The 20079-nt window shown below is 37.5% G+C and overlaps 1 protein-coding gene across 17 annotated transcripts in view; it reads right to left on the bottom strand.

The window, feature by feature from the left end:
* Positions 1–20079, bottom strand: part of ptprf (protein tyrosine phosphatase receptor type F) — a 565520-nt gene that overhangs the window by 35603 nt on the left and 509838 nt on the right. For 9 of the 17 annotated variants that reach the window (XM_031900923.1, XM_031900922.1, XM_031900927.1 and 6 more), the window contains 3 exons: positions 13679–13867; positions 4586–4603; positions 269–379 (listed from right to left, as the gene is read on the bottom strand). In XM_031900923.1, coding sequence (XP_031756783.1) covers positions 269–379; positions 4586–4603; positions 13679–13867 — 318 coding nt within the window. The remainder of the gene's footprint in view (positions 1–268; positions 380–4585; positions 4604–13678; positions 13868–20079) is intronic. The other 8 variants (XM_031900925.1, XM_004913961.2, XM_031900929.1 and 5 more) reach the window with 1 other exon arrangement.

The following is a 20079-nucleotide window of genomic DNA, read 5'->3' as shown; positions in this document are numbered from 1 at the left end:
TAATACAGTTTAATTGTGGCAATGCAAATTGTACTAATTTGCCTTTTTTCTCACGCCTTTTAGTAGGTACTGTTAATGGCAGAACATACATAATCCAAATATTAAATCAATATATACGACATACACAGCATGGACACACACACACACACAGAACAACCACCCAGATAAATATTTCTTCTGCCTTAGGAGTCCAGGCTGGCTGCAAATTGGAAGATGTTAGAAGAGGTCCAATGGGGGTAATTAATTCAGTCCGTATCAGGCATCTTACCACGAACATAGAGGTTAGCAGGAGCTGAGTAACGTGTCCCTGCACTGTTGGTTGCAACACATTCATATTTGCCCTGATCAGATTCCTCGCTGTTTTCTATCTGCAAGGCACCTGCAAGGGAGATGAATAAGTAGAGAGAGAGAGAAAAACATTTTAAAAATTAGATCTTTAGTGGTTGACAAGGTTTTGTATGCATCTTCCACAACAAAATTCAGACAAGTCAACTTTGCTTAGTTGGCTCAGGCTACATAAATACAGCATTTCACTAAGAGAAACATTAACAAGCCTTTAATTAGTCTTAAGGGATCCCTGCTAAGTATGGTTGCTAAGTATAAGCAAGACTATCATGTGGGTTAAATCTGATGGTAGGGAGACGGGGCCTTCCTAGGGCTGCTTTCAAGTTATACTTAAAAAGATTTGCTTGAGTGGAGATTAAGGGGCAGATTTACTAATCCACAAATCCGAATCCCGAAAGGGAAAAAATCGTATTGGAAGCGAAAATTTTGCGACTTTTTCTTCACCGTCGCGATTTTTCATATTTGTTGCGACTTTTTCGTCGCCGTTGCGACTTTATCGTATTTTGCGCGACTATTTCGTGGCCGTCGTGATTTTTTCGTATTGAGCGATAGTAAAAGGCGGAAAAGCCAATCTGATTTTTTCGCGACAGCGAGGAAAAAGTCGGGGAAAATATACGAAAAAATCGTGACGGCGAGGAAAAAGTCGCAAAAATACCAATCATTACGCACTCGGAAGCCTTCGGACCGTTCATGGATTTGTAAATCTCCCCCTAAGTGTTCCTTCTCATGTGGTAACTCCATGTTGCATTCCATATTTACGTCTGCTTGTTTTTAAACAACAATTGGAGATTTTTTTTATTGTTTTCTTTCTCTGTACACACAACTGTCACTATGTTAGCCTAAATACTCCTGTACACAGGCCTAGTATAACATATTCTTTTAACTCCACTGAAGTTTAGTCCAGCTTGTCATTTCGCCACGATAACACCCTTCTTTATAATCTCTTTGTATATTACTTGATGGTGCTAGCTTTGAACTTGTACAGTAACAAATTTAAATAAATAGACCTTTTTGCATGGGTGTGATTTCTTAATATTCCTTGTCCCCTTGATGTCACAAACAAGGAAAGCTAGTAGTACATTACAACCAATTCTTTTATTTTATGGGGTTAGGCAAATGGCTGTAAAGGTATTAAATTTAGCTTAAACCAAGTTTGTCACTTTCCATGATGAACAAGAAAACATTACTCAGCTACAAAAAATTGTGTCAAATTTCCACAGCAGATGCCAGCAACATAATATTATAAGGCTGCTGAGCAGGGACAGGCAGGCTGCAGCCCTCAAGTGCCATCACTGAGAATGCTCAAAGATGTACCTCTATAACAGAGATATCAACAATTCTCAGTCCATGAAGTAAATATCTGATTATCACAATCAAAATACCATATATTTAAAGAACAGTGTAAAGAAACATATGAAATTAAAGGACAATCAGATGTTTAATGCATTAGTACAATTTGTTTGGTCTTTTCTTTCCACTCAAGATGCACAGTTCTAGAAATTATGTTTTTCAAATAATAATCACAGAGTGAATACTGAATAATTATCACCTTATAACTGGAAAAACAACAGGTTTGATTTTTGGGCTTCTCTAAAATGTAACATTGCTGGGCTAACCTCAAGCTTAAATAGTTTTTCTTTGTCGACTTTTTCAGATCTTTTCTAATATATGTTGTTTCTCAAGTTAAAGGCTGCACGGCATAAACAGGATTTAGTTTACATTTTTACACCAACCAGACACAGTATTTACCTAGCACTTATAAAAGTAAACTTTACATGTACAACAAACACAGAGGACCATTTTATGCATAATGATGTGCAGCAAATGATAAACTCACACTTTTCAGCAGTGCTGTCCAACTTGATTGCTTTGAAAAACAAACTGTGCTTAAGGACAAAGAATTACTAAAGGTGGCTATACACGTTCAGATTTTAGTCTTCTTACAGCAAATGTTGGGTTAAAGATCGTATGTTTAACTGCAACGATCTAAAACTAACATTCAGACTGAAATTGTAGGATAAAGTTCTAAAAATAACAAATCGAGGGATGTTCTGAGCATGAAATACTTGGCAAACACCAATCGTACGAAAGCGACTTCCTGGAAATGCATTGTACGCCCCCCAAGTATATCGTCAAATACATGCACATATTTTGTCACCTGTCTGATCGATTAAACTACCATTAGCAATGGTACAAAAATTTTCGGGACGATAATTCTGAGCCCACACGCGGTCCAAAAATCATACAAAACTTTGTTTGGCACAATTATATTGGTGCATGTATGGTCAGCTTAAATCTTATTAACACCTCGTTAGTTAAATGCTGGCCTATGGCACTAATCTAACCTGATGAAGGCCACTGTTGGACAGCCCTGCTCAATGGGATGAATAGATGAAGGCACCGTAGAACAGACTTGCCAAACAATGCTCCTAAGAACCATTACTTGGCTCGTATGTGGTAAAATATCTTGTAGTAATAAGCCTTAATCAACTGGACATGTTGAGAGCAGGCGATTTAGACTTATCACAGTTGAATATATGTATGAAATCTTCAGATTTGTGGTAAAAATGTGTGAGCATATTATTACATAACAGCAAGGATACTTGTAAAATGTAATGACTAGAACACACCCAAATAATAAAAGATCTGGTTCCAAAGAAAATTATATATTTATTTTCAGGCACATGGCTCTTGCACAGTTAAGAAAATAATAGAAATAATTTACATGTAATGAACCCTAGGAAAAAAAGCCTTCAGAAGTTATTTAAACTACAATAGTATAACATACAATGCAATTTCACAATTTCCAAAAAGGAGCTTTTCAAAAAGCTTGCTTTAATAGGCAGTATGGCCTTTGGTCCCCACCATATACTGAATGGTCTCCTGATCCATCAGTATTATCACAGAACAACAGAAATATAACTATTAACTGGATTCCATATATGGGACCAAAACTCTATGTCATATTTATATATAAGCCTGGGACATCTAGATTTTTATCAAAGGTCTGCCACCACATGGTATTCTGCTAGCCATATTGCTTATGCCTTCTGCATGATCTGATCAATAGCCCAATGTTAAATCATTTGAATAAACCCAAATTAGCCCACCCTATGGTGTTAATTAAGGAAAACAAGTGAATCTTTACATAAATGACCAGCTACAAGGTGCTATATTAATATTAATATATATATATATATATATATATATATATATATATATATATATATATATATATATATATAGTCAGATATTAACTACTGACTATAGGGAGTGTTTACCAAATGGCAAAACATCATTGTATGGGCTCAAAATGACAACTTATGACTCTGCACAGGCCCATATATGATCCTTGATGGTCAGGGCAAAAAGATCAGATCAGCCTGCTTGGGCATAATACGAGATGTCTTAATTAGCAATTGCACAGTCAATGTTACTGACAGCTTGCCTGGTTGAAATGTCCACTTCTGTTCCAGTCAGAACAGACTAATCTTTATCATTCTAGCTAAATCTGCTCCTGATGGTTAAAGGTGTTCATACTTGACGAGATTTAGTCATGCAGACAGACTTCAGCTACACCACCTGACATACTGGGCATAAATAGCAGCCAGTGTATAGCCAATTTAAATCACATCTACAAGTTTTGCATTCAGCTAAGTGGATGAACCAATGTATCTCATCCTACAGGTATGGGCAGCTGAAGGCCTGCAAATAGGTTTTAAAGTACAGTTCTCAACATTCTACATACAACTGAAGGCTGCCAAGGAGTTGCTATGAATTGTAGTTCAAAAAGATTGGTTAACCCTTACTGTCTTAGTAGAATTCGTGATACAGCTTTCCATATTTGTAGCCAAATCAAAAAATAAATATTCCTTTTTCATTGTAAAACAACCTTTACGTTGTAAAAAAAAAAAAAACAACCTTCACTGTAGATATTTTGAATGAAAAACCAAACCAAGAGAAATTCATCACTGCATTGTACATTTTTTGTGGTTCATGAATCAAAAATATTACTACACAGTTCAGGCTTTCTAATAAAATGTGGTTCATGACCATATTTACTTGTACAGAACAGACACATGGTAAACATTTGCCTGATGAGAGTCTAGATGCCATTGTGAGTGTGGATGCTGAAGGAAGGGGGTACATGAGGTTTGACAAGCTGACTGTGGATTCAAAAGGATAAATCAAAAGGAATATGGCGTGAAGTGACGGCTGAAGGACATCCCAGCATTCTTACCTCTGATTGGTGTACCACCTGGTGAGGTAATTTGAATGCAAACAAGATTAGAAAGAAGATGTTAGTAACAAGAATAGGAGAAAGGATAGTAAAAGAGCAGAAGGGAAGGTGGCAAGATTAATTAATCCCATCACAGCTACAGGGGCTAAACTACACCACCTGCATCAATGAATGAGTTAGTTTTTTCGGTCTTCAAGGCAGGTTTGCAGCAGGACTGTAGGTGTAATACAGGGAAAAAACAATTAGGTTCAAATGCAATAGGATACCGTGTTTTTTTACTGAGGAGTGTGGGATACAGGAAAGGTTAGTTTGTTTAGTTTGGAAGATGGTCTTTTGCTACACAAGCTCTGTCAGCACATGTAGTCATAAATTTGAATATTGGCTTGTACATTTATTGGGGATTAAAAAATTGAAAAAAGAAAACCAGTAGCTTTGTTAATCATAATATATCATTATAAAAGTAGGTTCTGAAAAGATGGTCAGGTTTCAGATATTCCAAGCCAAGCTCCATTCTTTTCTACCAAAGCAATACATAATTTTACTACAGCAAATGCATCACAAAGACAAGGGAAATGGAATGCAACCACCCTTGAACATTTTCCATTGGTTGGTGCAGCAACTAGTTTATTTGTATCCAAACATAGAAATGCACTTTTTGCACTGATAAAGATATACTAAAGATATACTAGGTATCTAAGATACATCCATATATCAATTTGTACTAGTTTGTTAAAAATAAAATCAGCACTGAGGTACTGGCCCTGCTATTCACTCCTTTATGTGGCTCAGTACTGAGGAAAGCATGCTGTAATGCAGGTACATCAAACCATCACATGCTACTGTTGAGTGTTTAATGAGTTGCAGTTTTCAGCATCCTCAAAAGTCTATGGCTGTCAACAAGGATGCAGGGTCTGTCTGTAGACATGTAGTTAACCATCTGAAACTTCATCTGAAGACATGTTTGGTTAATGCACATTTACACTTTATCCTACAACCAATAAAACATAGAAGAAAGAAAATAGTAATTGTGGCATGTGCAAAGGTTTGGAAAACCTAAGTCAATATTTTATAACACGCCTTTTGACACATCACAACTTGTAAATGCCTTTTGTATCCATGATGTTTAAGGCAGGTGACTGTGAAGGCCATTACAAAACCCACAGCTTTCTTTTCTTTCACTGACTGCCTGCCACACAACCCCAAAGAATAATGGATGCACCCCCATGTTTAACAGTTGGCAAAGTGTTTTTTTCATCAAATCTTGATCCATTTCTCCTCCAAACATTGTGGCCAAAGAGTTTAGCTTCTAGTTCATCAATCCCCAAGGGTTTTTTTGTTTTGTTTTTTAAATTTTACATATTTACATACTTCGGATGTTTATGTTTGTGATTAGGTCCAATATAAAACTTCCTACTCATGATGCAGATCATGTGTAAGCAACACTGCACCATGGAACAATGCAACACCCCTCCTGTGTCAACCATACTGCAGGACCTTTGCAGTTATTAGGGTTTGCCTTTCTGGCCAGCATACTTGCTGAGAGTTTTCTTTCTCTTCCAGATCATGCCTGGACTTCCACTGTTCCCCCTAACTGGCATTTGTTGATAGCGTTATAGACAGTAGAAATTACGAGCTGGAAGCATTTTTCAGTCCTTTTATAGCTTTCCCCTTCTTTGAGGACATCAATTAGCTTCAAACAAGTGACAACTTAATGGCTATTAAGGCATAATGAGGTAATTATGGCCAGGGACCTTGCAAAAACAGCATTTCCCACTGGACAAGTAGAAGGGTGTCCAAATGTTTGCACATCACAATTAGTATTTTCTTTGTTCCTGTGAAAGTTTGCAAAGTAAAATGAAACTGTGCATTAACATTTGCAGATACAGGGTTTTTTTAATTGTATTGTAATTTGACCAGGGTGCCCAAACTTTTGCATTCAACTGTAATTGAGGTTTAGGTACCATGATTCCCATTATTGATAATAAACTTATGTAAACTAATTTACCTAAAGGTGGCCATACATGGTCACCAAACAAGCAGTTCTTCTCCTGATAATGGGTGATATTGGGCTAATTCGATCCTAATTTGTATCCCTAGGGCCAAATGATCTTATTAAAATGTCAGGTATATGGAGCGTTGCACGGAGGACTGCGGTTCCTGATCCAACAAGAAAACCAAACCTGCCCAATCAAGATCTGGCCAATTTTAGGTCAGATATCAGTCCAGTAAGCTCATGGGGGGTGCCAAATTAGTCTGAAAGACCCAAATTGGCAGGTGAAATCTGCCAATGTATGGCCACCTTGAAGCAAAAAGAACTTTGTTATCAAAAAGTTCACCCTTAATTATCTTTAGCAAAATAAACACATTTGGCTTAGTGAGTATTTCAACATTTCATTAAGCCGTTGTTGTAAAACAATGTTTCATGGCCAGGTATCTCTATGATACGAGCATGCAACCAATCCTGCAGTTAAAACCAGTAAGCCACCCGCTGAATTTTTACTATTTACACATCACTGGAGTAGATGCATGAACTACTGCAATGGAAGCCAACTTGCACCAATCATCCAACAAAAATGTAAATGTTTCTTTCAAGCGACCTACAGGGTCAGCACAAAGTCCTTGTTTTCTTTTTTTCTCAGACACGGCTACTAATTTAAAACTAGCAAAAAATATTATAGCTTATATCATATATTTTATGGATGGTGCGAATTATGTTCAATTTTTGAGCCCTTAGGCTGGCTTTAGCTATAAAATGCCATGGCGTACCCCATCTGGCCTGTGGGCTTGCAGTGGGATGTGATATCTACCAAACCGCATCTAATTTTGTTAAAGATGAAGAGCTTACACAGATAAAAGATACCCTTGCCTGGAAAGCTCCATTGAACAGCACTGGCTTTATCATCATTCAGGTTTGATGGTTTTTAGAACACATCAAAAGCACATGATAAAACATTTGTGTTTTATTTTCAAAATCCCAAACGTATAACCATTTTTGCTTGTCTACTGGTCTCGTACAAAGTTTACTGGCAAATTAGCATGCCTATATCAATAGTTTCTCCACCCCAGTTCCATAGTTAAATTGGTAGGTTATACTGGTTATACTGTGACAGATATCATTTTGTTATTGCAATAGTGTTGTGAGACTCCATACAGTGCTTTAATTTTTTTGTAGAGGCAATAAAGTTACACACACAGTAATAAGATATTTTCATATTTTTGGACACAATATGGAGGATACTTAAGGGCAGTTTAGTCCCATGAGGGTTCTTATAACATACCATTCTACTAAAGGATGGCAGAGGAGAAGTGCTTTCCAATTATGGTTTGCAGAGAGTTAAATAAACAAGAGGCAGCTGAAGAAAGCTGTATTTCAAAGCACTTAACATTGATTTTCAAAGTCCATCAGACATCTGATGCCCTGCAGCCCCTGCCTGGCACTGGGAATAAAATTTATACAAATGGGAAATTCAACCTGATTACTTCAAAGCTATTCTTCCAGCTTCTTGCAGAATTTAAAACTTCGGGAGTAAGAAAGATATTGATTGGGGACTCTTACATTTCTGGACTACACTTGTGGTTTACCATCCCCAAAGGTTAATACTTTACATTGACAATTTTCACAAGGCCTAGTACCATCAACTTGCAGAATAACTGAATTTAATTTGGCTTTATGCATCATGTACTTATGATCAAACCACCCCCATAAGCCAAGTGGGCAGAGGCTTGGGATAAATACATCCGTTCTGACCCGAATACTACTTTAGCAGGATAATGGTTAATATATATTTTATTTCCAGTTATTTGACACATTTCTACACAATGATTAGTTTGTTTACAGGCCACATAGGTTATGAATATTCAATGTATAAATTAATATAATTATAAGGTTCTGGGGGGGGGGGCATGGTATGTGTTATTCGTACCCCCAGGGGAAAATATACTTCATATTTAAAGTTTTGCACATGCAAAAGATTCAGAACCTTGTAGAGTGAAGGTCAGTTCAATGCTGAGCGAGTATGCAAATAAAAGAATCCCTTGGACAGCTTTATTTCTCAAGGTTAGCGTAAGCTTAAAACCTAGAGTTATATGCACAGAACGATTTGAGCAAAGTTTTCATGGTAAAACCAAGAAATGATAATCTTTTGTTTTGTTTTCCCTGGCTTCATAGGGTGGAATACGCAACAAATATGTCCTTACAAGAGAAAGTTTAGATGGCATGCTTTATATTACTAGTAGGGGAGTCTATGAAAACATCCTACAATCTGTCAAAAGCAATAGCACTCAACCTTTTCTATCAGCAGAAATAATGTGATCAGCAGACAAAGGGTGTGTGGGAAATGCTTAACAATTGTAAAATCACCCATGTAAAGAACACATGGCTGAAGGCTAAGATGCAAGGGAAAAACAATGGAAGCTGTCTGACATCTCAGAAATATGCTGCAACTAGTTTTATTTCTTATGTGCCAATAGAAGTTCCAGACAGAAGCCCTTGAATGAAGGGCCAGTGCCTGAAAAATGTGGTGACACACACAAAATAAAAACACATATGCCATGAAGGCATCTTCCATTTTTACACTGCTGTTATTAATGTAGTGCTATTGCATAGGCACAGGAGTTTCTAAGAAGTTCTACAGTTGGATTGGAGCACTGGATGTAAAATACCTAAAAAAATAAGCAAACAACCCCCATGGCCTCCGTTTTTATGGCTGCTGCCACTTCTAGATTAGCAAAATCACACGTGGGCAAGAAGAGGCCCATGTTGACCAAATTACTTAACATTTTTCACAGAATTAAACACTGTGCTGCTCTTACAAGCATCAACCATTTTGAAATTTTTGAAATTTGATGTGGTGTTACATTTCCCAGCATCAGGGCCAAAGGTAGGATACCTCTGGTCTAGCACAAATTCCTCAGCCTATAGGATCTGAAAACATCTGCTGGGTATCACAACAACCAACATAACTCATTCTGCAAAAACTCAGCAAGCAACAATTTTGTTCATTTTGTTCATTCACATTTACCTATGCCATCACCAGCAAAGAGAGAAAAGCTAGTCTCCTTCTCTCACGGCATATAAATGAATGAATATATTGATTGCACATTTTTACAGCTCTGTCAGGAGTCCCTGTTCCTCACAGAACACTATACTACAATCAAATGCATTACTAGCTATGGAGAAACATTGTTTGCTTTTGTCAACATGTCAGCGGTTTCCTGTTTAAATCTTAATAAACAAGTGAATATCCATTATATCTGGTATTTCCCACTAGGTGCATTTCTGCCATTTCCAAGGCCACTAGAGATAGCTTTATTCAGTGATGTAGAAGATATAAGGTATTCACTGCAAATATTAACATCAATATCTGGAGAATAAAAGAAGTAAAACTGATGCGTAATTTGAAACTATAAATCATAACAAAAACTACAATCTGTAAGGTAAAAAAGTGACAGGCATGTAATTACCCACATCAGTATCAGTCAGACTATCCTGAAATACAGCATATTACTTGTGTTACTGGATCCTGGGTGAAGCCTGCAGGGTTTCTTTTAAACTCTAGAGCAATGGAGAACCTCTGTTCTACAGTCATCTTTTTACCAAATACTTCTAGATTCTAGTTTTGTTCAATAGTGGAACAGCAAGTATTTGATTACTTTACAGGCCACCCCAGTGTGCAGTATTGGTCACCTTGCTTTACCTGCCCTTAAAGTAACAAGCAAAGACAAGTATACCTCTGGTTGCCATCTATTGCAATTAGGGCGATGACATACCATTGTGGCCTTATAATAACAATGTGCCTGAAAAATGAATGCAGGTACCTGTACCAAAAGAAAAACAATTTTGGATCGCCATCTCATGCATTCCACTAATAGTCGTAAAGTAGAGTTCCAGTTTTACTGTGCATTTTTTGTCCGTAGGCAAACGGAGAACAGAATGCTACCGGAACAATCTGTAAAGACTGCTGCATCACAAGCAAGCAGTTTTGTCTTCCATCTGCATCCCATTTTCTGAATATTTTTTAAATTTTTAATAAAATTTATAAGCTATAAAAAGATGTGACAAGTTAGAGAAAACATTTACGTTTTCACACACAGGTATGAAACCTATTATCCAGAATGCTCAGGACCAGGGGTTTTGCGGATAAGCGATCTCTCCGTAATTTGGATCTCCATACCGCAACTTTGCAAAAATGTATTTAAACATTAAACAAACCTAATAGAATTATTTCGCCTCCAATGAGGATTAATTATATCTTAGTTGCGATCAAGGTACTGTTTTACTATTACAGAGAAAAAGGAAACGGATAACGAATCTCATACCCATATAGGTTATATTGATATAGTTCTGCAACTGTAGCTGTCCGGTAATGAGATGGTTGAACATTTCATTACAGGCTTGTATCCAACATTCCATGAGTAGCTAAGAGATAGTTTTAATTATAAAGCATGAAGATATACAGTCTGATTAAGAAATGAATGCCCTAAATGTTGCATTTTAAGCATACAGTTTTCATAATATACAAGTACAATCAACTCATTAGGAATGCACAATTAGCTTTCTAGAGAGCAACTTCTGGAAATTACGGAGACAGGTTGTGTGAAAACGAGATTCCTGAAACTGAAAACTGAAAAACCTTAATAGATCTCAAATAACAGTGCAAGAAGTGTGACAAAAGCACAAGTGAACATTTAGCAGATATAGATATTTTCATTAAATTAAGTTAATGTACATAAAATTGTATGCAAATATTCCTTGTTTTCATCACATTAAAATGTAAATTGTTATTTTAAGCAACTTTCCAATAAAGTCTGCATTAATAATGACATTTTAATAGTTATTCATAAACATAGCTTTTATTGAAAGCAGTCTCTGCCCGGGGAGGTTCTTTTGATACAATATACCAGAAGCTATTTGATTAACAGACCTGAGAAGATGGCTGACCTCTGCTAAATTTTTACAAGAGACAGAACCAGCAGTGCATAAAGGGAAAGAAAAGTATTGCTTTCAATTGCAATTACATTTATTCATAACGTTAAAACAATTTAAAATGTATAAAGTATATTGAAAGGTTGTTTATTATAATATGTTCTTTTAATAATTAAAATGTCATTTTTGGGTGTACATGTTGCTAAGTAAATTAGTATTGTATGGCACAATAGTTGTATATAGCTACATGAATATTCCCAAAAACATGTGCCGGTTGTTGGGAAAATATTGTAAAAAAAAGCTGCAAATATGTGCAAAACACACGGTATTAAAGGTTTTGCAAACCAGTACCATTAATCCACCAACACAAAAAAGATTGAGCCTTTTATAGCATGTGTCACTGTGCTGTGTGTAATAAGACCTTAGGGAAAATGTATTTTAGAACCTTGAAGCATCTTGAAGCAGGTCTTTAAAAATCCAGTACACACAATTAAAATTGGTAATGTAATCATTATCTAATTATAAATATAATGCATAATGCAATGTTTGTCCAATGTACAAACTTTCGGGCTTGACTACCTTGACAACTTTCATTTCCAGTTATGGTGCCCTTTTGCTTGCACACTGGCTACAAATTTGCCATTCCTTTCCAACAATGAAAATAATTAAATATGAAAATTATTATTGCAACTAGCTGCATTTCCATATAAGCAAACCAGCAATTAAGTCAATAGTTGTTATATTTGTTTCTCAAATGTTGCTAAGATTTCCTGCTATTCCTAGTCATTTATAATGAGTAATTGCAGCATCTCTATCTCCCTATTTTTTTCTTGTTTCAGAAGAAAAGCAGATGGTGGCAAAGAACTGGGGGACACGTCTCCAATAGATCCTCTCATTCACAGCTTTAATTACAGTGTTGATATAACAGATCATAATGATAACCGTGGCCTTTCATACACAGATTCGATGCTGGCTGCATAATGGGAGTTGAAAATCATTAACAAGGTTGATATTTTCTTTGTGCACAGACATAGCAAGATTACAACCTGTTTGCGGGTGGGAGATGTTAAAGGTCACAGTGATTTTTGTCATAAGCACAGAATTGATAAATGCTATTAGCAACCTTCTATATGAAAGAATCCTAATCCGAGTGCCTGAATCTGTTCAGTAATTACACAGAGTTACCATAATGAACTTTGTCAAAGATAGATAATACCCGCTGAGCTGACCTTTATATACTAAAATGTGACATAAGAAAGGGGTAAAAAATCTAGAACAGAACACAAGACACACTGCAGTAATAGAACATTGTAAAAACTGGAAAATATGTCATATGAATGAGAAAGAAACACCCAGTTTTGTAGAGCCAAATCTTGTCAGTGAAATGGGCAACATATACCTATGTTCAACATAACCCAAATGAATAGGGCTCATATTGCAAAGGTACTTGCTGCTTAATCTTTTAATTAAAGAAAGCCATCATTTCTTTATGCTTTTATGGGGGGGGGGGGTGTTTAACTGTGACTAAAAATTTAACTTCATTCTTCCCCTTCTACAACTGATCTGAATAACAAAGGCGGTGGGATTAAAGTACTTTCAATTTCACTAGTTAATAGATATTGTTGTTTTATTTAAACAGCAGAAAAAGATCTCGTTATTGAGCTAATATTTAACTCCACCCAAAAATCTGTTCTGCATTATAAAATTATTTGGCAATGACATTGCTACTGAAAACATTTGTTTATTACTTTCTCTTCTCTAGTTCTGACTCTAAACAATGTACCAGAGGTCAGCTGTCACTGAGGTCTGTTACTCAGCTGGCTTCTGCTACATTGTATGTATGTATGTAAATAAATGTGTGTAACTATTAATAAATCACTACTAGGATACAAAGTGTTGCACAATTTTGCATGATAGAAAAAGTACACAGGAAAGACAAACATTCTAATAAATAATGTATTTATGCACTTTAAGTAGAACAAAAAAAAATCAGTCATTATAGAGCAGAATTGCTTGTATTGCCTTATTTATTTTTTGGCTTTTATATATTAAAACCATCTAACCAAAAATATGAAAAGAAAGAGGATTACAGTCCAGGACTGGGGAAAGTAGTGTTGTTTCCCTTCTTACAATTTTATCACATTTTATGAAGTTTTTAATTTCCATACCTGAACGGAGCTGCTTAATTCGACCATTACTTGATGCCGTGTCTACAGGAAGAAAATCCTTGAACCAGGTTATTTCTGGATCAGGATTGCCACTGGCTGCACAAAGCATGGTTGCTGTGCGAGTTTTTTCCACGACTTTTAGTTGAGGCCCCATGTCAATGACAGGAAATCCATGGGGAAGCTGCTCCTCTGTATTAAAAAAAAAAATAGAAAGTTTAATGAGTAATTACAGAAGTTGTAATGCTTGTAATTGCTTGTACATACTTTTAATATAGTTAAAGGAATACAGTCATGGGAAAACATGCAATCCTGCATTGAAATCTGTTCTTCATAGTTAATTTTAAAATTTTATTTGGGGCTAGCCATATTTTTCATTTCCCAGAGTGCCAAAGCCATATGATTTGTGCTCTGATAAACTTCAACTTGCAGCACAGCAGTAAAGTGTGACTGAAGTGATATCGCCCCCCGCCTCCCCCCAGCAGCCGATCAGCAGAACAATGGGAAGGTAGCAAGATTGCAGCTCCCAGTAGATATCAGAATAGCACTCAATAGCAAACAAAACAAGTCCGGCTTGGGAAACAATAGGTTAACTGAAAGCAGTTCTAATGTGTAGCGCTGGCTCCTTCTGAAGCTCAGACTCTGGCACAATGCACTGAGATGGCTGCCTACACACCAATATTATAACTAAACCATAGATTTGTTTGTTCAAAAATAACATTTTAAATGGTAGAGTGAATTATTTGCTATGTAAACAGCGTAATTTAGATATAAAAAAAAAAGTACACCATAAAAATCCCTGTAGTCAATTTTAGGGGTCAATTTTTGGCTGAAAACATTTTTGAACTCTTAACTTTCAAAATTCCATTCTACCTTGTAAGTCTAGAAACATAAGAAGGTATTGGGGAAAGAAAATGGTTGGTCTCCCTGGGAGAAAGTTGGAAGACCGCAAAGGCTGCAGCTGGGACGTACTGAACTTTGTGTTTATTACAAAGCATTTTCCCTTCTAATTTGAATACACTTGAAGGCACAAAGAGCTGAAAGGCACAGTTGAGGCAGTGATATGCAAAGCCGCTGTCCTGCTGCATTTAAAACAAATACTTAGCACGAAAGGAAACTATAAATACACATTTAGCTGCTGAGACACAGCAATAACTTTCAACTGCTATTCAGAAATGAACAAGGCACAGCCTGGTATATGGATAAATAAATAAATCCCAAAGGAAGGATTTGTTTCCTCCAATTAACACTGAAAGCCGCAGCAAGGCGTGGGATTGTTTCACTTGGTGAGTTATTGCCACCCGATGGGTGATATTAACAAGAGGCACTCATTTCTATCAAGGTGGAGAAAGTCACTGAGGAGATTAACTGCCTGGTCCTTACCACACTGTGGCTGCGCTACACCGCTAAACTGCAAGTGAAAACATGATGGCAAAGGCTCAAACAGATCCTATGCCGGAGACGCAAGAATAACGAAAATGGCACATGGGGCATTGGCCCAAAAGTAATTATGCTCCCTGTGGTGACAAAGGTCTGAAAATACTGTCACATGAATTGCCTGCTCCAAACCAGTGCAATTGCCTTATCATATGAATATGCTCCTTTCTGCATATCCACATATGCGATTGGACTGTTTTAGACTGTCCAATTTTAGGCAATTTTTCAGTCATCCACAATACTAAAGACATTTCTTTCATTTTGTCTCAGGAGAGAAGCACATACTTGGTTAAAGGAACAGGTGTGATTTCCCCTGTAAAACTTACATTTGCTTTCAATATACTTTCCTATACAAGTTGGGCAAATAGTCAAAGGAAGGAGTCATTTTTTGAGTCACTTTTTCATAGCACATAAATTGTGGTGTGAACAGAGACTTGCGTATGGTAACTTATAATTGAGACATGATCAAAAATGTCCATTGGCAGAAGGTGACTTTTTTTGTTTGGGGAGTCTAAAGATGGGCTAAAGCGAATATGAGACTTGATGGTGTACAAAATAAACCTCCCCACTTGAGGTTCCCACTGACTTCCAGGAATACTGTGCAGATGGGAGTCCTTTTTTCCCCCTAAAATACTTAACATGTAATAGTATTCAAAACATGTGCTTCTGTGAGGGGTTCTCCATCCATTTGTGTTTGTGATCAGTTAGCTTAAATGTGTTTTAGTTAGTTTTATAGGAAGAAAGACATTGGGTACCGACATCCTGGGCATATTATATACAGTGAAATGCATTCTGTATTTACAAAACCAGCACATTATATGCAAAGAGATGCAGTGGGTGCTGATGCCAGATATTCAAGCATGCCCTAAAACTATAACATTGGCACTGAAACACAGCATTATTTTGTTTGCTAGCCATGCAGTCTCATGAGGGCTCCACTGAAACGAACTGTGAAAAACAATGACAAAATTAAGAAAAAAAGCGCAAGAAACAACAACAAATATATAAAAGCACAACTAGTTTTGGTGATAGGGATATTATAGATGCCAGGTGACAAAAATAGTTTAATATTAGCTAATGATTCAACCTTTAGAACATACAGTGGAGGAAATAATTATTTGACCCCTCACTGATTTTGTAAGTTTGTCCAATGACAAAGAAATGAAAAGTCTCAGAACAGTATCATTTCAATGGTAGGTTTATTTTAACAGTGGCAGATAGCACATCAAAAGGAAAATCGAAAAAATAACTTTAAATAAAAGATAGCAACTGATTTGCATTTCATTGAGTGAAATAAGTTTTTGAACCCCTACCAACCATTAAGAGTTCTGGCTCCCACAGAGTGGTTAGACACTTCTACTCAATTAGTCAACCTCATTAAGGACACCTGTCTTAACTAGTCACCTGTATAAAAGACACCTGTCCACAGAATCAATCAATCAAGCAGACTCCAAACTCTCCAACATGGGAAAGACCAAAGAGCTGTCCAAGGATGTCAGAGACAAAATTGTAGACCTGCACAAGGCTGGAATGGGCTACAAAACCATTAGCAAGAAGCTGGGAGAGAAGGTGACAACTGTTGGTGCGATTGTTCGAAAATGGAAGGAGCACAAAATGACCATCAATCGACCTCGCTCTGGGGCTCCACGCAAGATCTCACCTCGTGGGGTGTCAATGATTCTGAGAAAGGTGAAAAAGCATCCTAGAACTACACGGGAGGAGTTAGTTAATGACCTCAAATTAGCAGGGACCACAGTCACCAAGAAAACCATTGGAAACACATTACACCGCAATGGATTAAAATCCTGCAGGGCTCGCAAGGTCCCCCTGCTCAAGAAGGCACATGTGCAGGCCCGTCTGAAGTTTGCCAATGAACACCTGAATGATTCTGTGAGTGACTGGGAGAAGGTGCTGTGGTCTGATGAGACCAAATTAGAGCTCTTTGGCATTAACTCAACTCACTGTGTTTGGAGGAAGAAAAATGCTGCCTATGACCCCCAAAACACCGTCCCCACCGTCAAGAATGGGGGTGGAAACATTTTGCTTTGGGGGTGTTTTTCTGCTAAGGGCACAGGACAACTTATTCGCATTAACGGGAAAATGGACGGAGCCATGTATCGTGAAATCCTGAACGACAACCTCCTTCCCTCTGCCAGGAAACTGAAAATGGGTCGTGGATGGGTGTTCCAGCACGACAATGACCCAAAACATACAGCAAAGGCAACAAAGGAGTGGCTCAAGAAGAAGCACGTTAAGGTCATGGAGTGGCCTAGTCAGTCTCCGGACTTTAATCCAATAGAAAACCTATGGAGGGAGCTCAAGCTCAGAGTTGCACAGAGACAGCCTCGAAACCTTAGGGATTTAGAGATGATCTGCAAAGAGGAGTGGACCAACATTCCTCCTAAAATGTGCGCAAACTTGGTCATCAATTACAAGAAACGTTTGACCTCTGTGCTTGCAAACAAGGGTTTTTCCACTAAGTATTAAGTCTTTTTTTGTTAGAGGGTTCAAAAACTTATTTCACTCAATGAAATGCAAATCAGTTGCTATCTTTTATTTAAAGTTATTTTTTCGATTTTCCTTTTGATGTGCTATCTGCCACTGTTAAAATAAACCTACCATTGAAATGATACTGTTCTGAGACTTTTCATTTCTTTGTCATTGGACAAACTTACAAAATCAGTGAGGGGTCAAATAATTATTTCCTCCACTGTATACAGTATAGAACCTGGGGGAGTAGGATGAAATCAGCAGCAAAAGTTCAGAGTTAAGGAGGTTCTTAGGTAAAGTTTACAGCCTGTAGATCAGTGGTTCTCAACCTTCCTAATGCCGCGACCCTTTAATACAGTTCTTCATGTTGTGGTGACCCCCAAACATAGAGGAGTGGTGTCTCGGTTCCTTAGACCATCGGAAATATGTGTTTTCCGATGGTCTTAGGCGACCCCTGTGAAAGGGTTGTTCGACCCCCAAAGGGGTCCCGACCCACAGGTTGAGAACCGCTGCTGTAGATCCTACTTATCAGTCTGCATTTCTGCAGTGCCTTTGGTTTGTAATATCTCCCCCATCCCTGCCTACATCTGTGCCTTCATTGGTCAATTTTGCCGTCTCTCAAGAGAGCTGTGCTCTGATTGGAGAATAAAGATTCAATCAGAGCACAGCGGATTACAACAGAACCGGAACTTGCAGGAATGCAAGAAGATTTCCCGATGTTAAAGGTTCTGGAGCAGTGCAGAAACAGGTTTGGTTTTTTTTTTTAATGCGCCAAACAGGTTTGGGGAGGCTTAGCCTTCCCATAACCTTATTGAAAATCCACCTATAAAAATGTCCTAGGACTGGCCTTTGAAAAGTAGGCAACCATTTATTACATAGTCACATCTATGAATGGAACCTACCATGGTACCATACATACCTACCATCTGATACATAAACATCAAAACAGCCAAAATGTTATGAAAGATGTTTTAATGCATTACATATGTTTCAAATGAAGGGAGTCTAAGTGCACCCTCTGCCCTCTAATTCCACTTAAATCACTAATGTCTGTGGCACACATGTGAAAGGCAAAATAGTAAGGGTTATATCAATGCAGGGGAGTGCAGCCTATGACTGTAATGGTTGGCCAATGATCAGTTTATCAGTGGTCTCAGATATTAATTTTGGCTGATAAGTTTTGATGCTCCTTAAGAGGTCACACAAGTAGAGATGATAATCCCTTTTGCTTTGAGACTGATCAACCTGCACAAAAAATATTAGCATGTGTCCAGGATTACTGCACCAAAAGCTACATGTTTTATTGGATGTATTCAAAGCAAACTAATGTTTTCATGTATTTTAAACCATTCCAGTTCTTATGTAATGCAATCAGATCATCAGTTAACTCTGCAGTTAACATTAGCATTTTAGTTGAATAGCTGTAGGCAATTTACCATTTCATTTTCATTGTAATTTATCAGAAGATCAGGTAAATGACCTTCTAATTCTTAAGCATCAAGGAGCTTAAAATGTGCCTTAAATATAGTTTTTTCTTTCAGAGAGGACACCAGCAAATATGTTCTGAGCCATTACCATAGTAATAAGGCTGTGCGGGTCTCCTACAGCACTTAGCGGACATATGAATGAACCACAGCTTGCGGGCTACAGGGCAAATTCAGCAAATGTCTGTGGGAATGTAATTAATCTTAAGCAGGTAGCTTTCTTTTCTTTTTTTTTTTTAGGCGCAGGAACAACAGCTCTTGGAGTAATTAATGCACTGCTGACCTGTCCTATTGATTTATTCCACAAAAACACTGGTTGATGAACAAGACACCAAGAGAAAGATCGAAGCTACCTAAAACTTACAGAGACAAAAATGGACTGCATGTTGTGTACTAAACAATTTCAGCTCATGCTCCAGGGGAGCAATCAGAGACTCATTATTCAGAGGTTAAACTGGCAGGAGGCTTAATTCAACCTTTTGAGCCCATGTTTAAGATAGAAGCCGACAGAGAATTTGCAAGTATAATAAAGACTTTCTGGCAGGGGATGAACAGCTAGGGGTAGAAGTTCTATGCTTTCAATATTGCCACTGTTGACTGTATAGTTATACCACCATTTTGCTTCTCCAGATAACCTTACTATAAGATTTTCCACCAAAATGTTTCCATGTATACTGGAATCTGGATGACAGGTCCATACATGGATTTGCTTTGGTATGTACAGTACTGAATATACAAAGAAGCCATAAATTACTTCCATTAAAGGAGAAGAAAAGGCTAAGACACTTGGGGGGGTGCCAAAATGTTAGGTACCCCCAAGTGACTTTAATCACTTACTATTTACCCCGGGCTGGTGCCCCTGTTCACAGAAAACCGCACCAGCCTGGGGCACCTGCGAGCATGGTCTCCTCTTCCTTCTTTGTGTGCTTGCGCATGAAGAGTCAAAAGACGAAATTTAACAAAAAAAGTTGGCTTTTCACTCTACTGCGCATG

This window comes from Xenopus tropicalis, chromosome 4 (assembly GCF_000004195.4).
Source record: "Xenopus tropicalis strain Nigerian chromosome 4, UCB_Xtro_10.0, whole genome shotgun sequence".
Classification (NCBI taxonomy): domain Eukaryota; kingdom Metazoa; phylum Chordata; class Amphibia; order Anura; family Pipidae; genus Xenopus; species Xenopus tropicalis.
This window is presented reverse-complemented; position numbering and strand designations above follow the sequence as displayed.